At 41.1% G+C, this 3995-nt stretch overlaps 1 protein-coding gene across 1 annotated transcript in view; it reads left to right on the top strand.

Annotated features, from left to right (window-relative positions):
• The window catches only part of LOC118338431 (IQ motif and SEC7 domain-containing protein 3-like), a 101116-nt gene that overhangs the window by 611 nt on the left and 96510 nt on the right, over positions 1-3995 (top strand). Inside the window, 1 exon segment of the mRNA XM_035675732.1 lies at positions 1-287. This exon segment is cut by the window's left edge and continues 487 nt beyond it. Coding sequence (XP_035531625.1) covers positions 1-287 — 287 coding nt within the window.

The following is a 3995-nucleotide window of genomic DNA, read 5'->3' as shown; positions in this document are numbered from 1 at the left end:
CAGGCGCAGCAGCAGCAGCAGCAGCAGCCGCCGCCGCCGCCGCAACAGCAGCAGCAGCAGATTCCCGGTCTATCGGCCCAGCCTCAGCAGCACCCGACCCCTCCTGCGCCGTCCTCCCACCACCCGCAGCAGCTGCAGCTCGTCCCCACCTCGCCGCAGTCACCCAAAGCGAGCCAAGCCAGCCCGGACTCCGCTGAGGAGGAGAAGAGGAGCCCCTGCTGCAAGTCCCTGGTTCCGCAGACTCCCACTGCTCTCTGCCGCTCAGTTGGATTGGCCAGGAAAGCGGAGTAAGTAGCTTTCATGCTGTGTGCAATGCAAAAAAAAAAACAATCTCCATCTTAACGACAGATTTACAGTACATTATGAGGACTCTAAGAATTAGATTTTCTAAATAAAACAAGCAAGAATCTTGCTATAATAGGCGCTTAATACAAATCAGAATCTGGCTTTTTATCTCCATTCCAGTTTTTATTTTTTATTTGACTTTTTCAACATGACCTTTTCTTGAAATGTTAAAAACAGCACAGTGACTTTATTTCACCCTGCTGTTTGGGCTTCATCTCCTGTCTCATGAAACACACATAAAATGCTCAATATTGCATTCACTGACCCTAATAAGATGGATATTTTCGCTGAGTACTCTGGCAGATTTTCTTGTCTAAATATAGCAATACGTGTTTGGCCAGAAAACAATGTGACATCCTCAAGGGCCATCAGATTTAATGCCATAGCCTGTTATCACCCGAGTAAGGGGGTCAACTGAAATTCTGGAAACATTTTATACAGAAGCTATTGAAGAAATACATAAAAATACATAATACAGTAAAAAATAATATGGAGCAGCCTCAAAAAAATACTGTAAAATCGTATAACAGACTGTGCTGGATTGCACATTATTTGCCTTTGATTAACTTCACATCCGCTGACAAGCTGCGGCTTAATTTTCTGACAGGTAATTCAAGGTCCTCCTGTATTTTCACATTATTCACTTGGTTGTTGCTCTGTTAAATCAATCGCATGCTTAATGGATATTGATTTTGAGGACCCAGGCTGGCATCAACAGTGCCGGTTTGTTCATTTTGCACCAGGTAGACTGTCACTACTCGGTGGGAGGAAAGTGTTTTTGGATGACTTGTAGCGGAACAGAAGTTTGGTTAAATTATGCACTCAACATTTTGGTTCTGTAGGTTGTTGCCTGTTCCGGTGAGGTTTCAGCGCTCTGTTTTGTGGCCCCTTGTGTTCCCACACTTTGAATGTGGAATGAGTTGAGTGTTCTTTAAAATGCATCTGTTTTTAGGTTCAGCTGAGGTAGCGATTTCGCAGGTGCCAGGAGAGAGTGGTGACATTGTAAACACATTTTAAAACAAGAAAAATGCCAATTCCAAAAGGCATATCACTGACTTTGAGGCAAATGTCAGCATTTTCACATTGTCACATAAAAAAACCCCACCTACGATCCAGGTTTGATTGTACTGACTAGAACAGCCTGTACCCCATTAAGACAGAAGCTGAAAGATGTTACGCTGAGAGGAACATATCTGGGGGGGGAATAAAAGCAAAGACAGAAAGACATTAGCGGTTGTAAATCACAGCCTTATAGCCTCTTCAGAGTTACTAATAAGCCTTGATAAGTTTGAATCTGCTTTCTTGGAGATATGTTGTAGTGTTATGCAGAGTTAGTGCCATTACATTTCTATTCAGCCTGTTTATTCCCAAAAAGGGAATTTAGAGCTGAAATGATTTGTTGACTAATCAATTATTCAACTGACAGAAAATTAATCAGCAGCTATTTTCATAACTGATTAATTGTTCAAGCCATATTTTAAGTAAAAATACCAAATCTTTCCTAGTTCTTTTTCTCTATATTATGTAATAGTAAACTGACAGGAGTTTGGTGTTTGGGGCTGTTGATCAGACACAAGACGCCATTTGAAGACATTCATTAAGTGAACTGGCGTCTGTATTTGACGACCTGGGAATGAGAGGCTGTGAAGTGTGTAGGTGAAACTATGTAGGCCGCAAAACTTGCAAACAACGCAAAGACCCCATTGTAGAGCCAGTGTTTTGTTGTTTGGCTCTTCTGGGCTACTGTAGAAACATAACGGTTCAACACGACAGACTCCATGGAAGGCGACCGGCAGTGTCTGAAGATAAAAACAGCTCATTCTGAAGTAACAAAAACAAAAACGATTCTTATTTTCAAGTGATTATACACTAATGAAAACATACCTATGAGTATTACCTCTGAAAATAGAGCCTTGTGTTACGCACTGGAACCTTTAATAAGTATTAGTTAAAACTTTGGACTACAGTGGTGACATCTGTAGGACTCTGTTTAGTGTTTGTATGCCTGTATGTATTCCAGCATTGACAGATTGTTACTTACAGTAGATTTAATGTATCGTTTTGACACCAATCAACAGATAATAGACCCTTTAATGTTAAACATGGAAAAAGATCTCAAATATTAAATACTAAATACTGCAGTCTTTCCCCATTCCTCTTGGCAAACCTGCAAATCCAGCCACATATTCTTAAATGGAGTGAGATCTGGACTCTTCAGGACATTGATGTTGTTGTTTTGAAGGCATTAGTATGTAGCTTTGGCTTCATGCTTGGTGTCATTGTCCTGCTGAGAAAACAAATCTTACAAAAATTTCTTGTCTACTCTTTTTTCACAATCTTCTTGTATTTTGCTGCAGTTATTTACCCTCACAAGCCTTCTAGGACCTGCTGCAGAGAAGCATCCACTCAGCGTTTTTGATCAGTCTAATGAAAAACCCACTTAAAATCCCCCTTTGATTCAGTGTTGTAAAACAATAAAACATGATTTGCACTGTATGTGCTTCAGAACTGTCCACAGTGTAGACTGTTTTTTGCTTGCCACTATCAAGGTCACATGAATTGCCTCTGCCAGAGCTGCACACGCAAACACATGCACACAGTTACACACAATGCATTGCACTGAGCCCCATCTGTTCCACTCAGCTGCATTTGCATTGTTTCTATTAATCCAGATTGATTTATCGGGCCATTAAGACGTAATTCCTGAAGAGTGCAGGTCAGGAATAGTATACATTAGCATGGATACAAAAAACTGCTTTCACATGGATTCACCCAGACATGGACAAACACACAGAAACCCACAATGATAGGCTATGAGTCGTACAAAATAAATGTCAGAGGGGGATTCAATAAGTGGGCTCATTTGTGATTTTCCAACCATGCCCCTGACAGTTCTGCACAATGATGAGAGAGAGAGGAAGAGAACTCGAGAGAGAGACAGTGTACTACACTATGTTATCCTTAATGTAAAAGCAGTGATACATGAAAGGCAAAAGACATGAAGGATCATTGTAATTTGCACTCATGGCATTGATCCTGGTCAGACAAGAGGGAGTGTGGCTGGGCTGTCTGTGCTGCATTCTAATAATGGGTGGATGACAGGGGACATGTCACAAACTTACTAATAACGGTTGTGTGTTTGTATATTTATCCACGTTATTCCAAACCTCATGATACGTTGCATGTATTATTAGGTGTGACTTCTGATTACTCCTTTTTCTGGACTGGCATCTACGAGGGTTAGCGGTATGCTACAGGCTTAATAACTGATGTGGGATCACAGCCTGTCACACCTTAAAGGTCCAGTGTGTAAAATTTAGGAGTATCTGTTTGCAGAAATGGAATATAATATTCATAGGTCTGTCTTCATTAGTATATAATCACCTGAATATAGGAATCCTTGTGTTTTTGTTACTTGATGGCGCGGATCGCCTTCCATGGAGTCCGCCATGTTAAACCGCCAAGAGAGAATCGCCATGGTTAAACCGCCATGTTCCTACAAATAGCCAGAATGGACAAACCAAACCATATGGGTCTTTTTCCATTTTACATTAACACTTCGCAGTTCCAGATTGCAAAATACAGACGTGAGCAGTGGTTCGTAGATTAGTTCAATCTTGCAATTCACCGCTAGATGCCACTAAATCCTA

This window comes from Morone saxatilis, unplaced genomic scaffold (genome assembly GCF_004916995.1).
Source record: "Morone saxatilis isolate NCDOM2014 unplaced genomic scaffold, NCSU_SB_2.0 Contig10, whole genome shotgun sequence".
Lineage (NCBI taxonomy): Eukaryota > Metazoa > Chordata > Actinopteri > Moronidae > Morone > Morone saxatilis.
The sequence above is the reverse complement of the archived record's forward strand: the minus strand, read 5'-3'. Positions and strand labels throughout refer to the sequence as shown.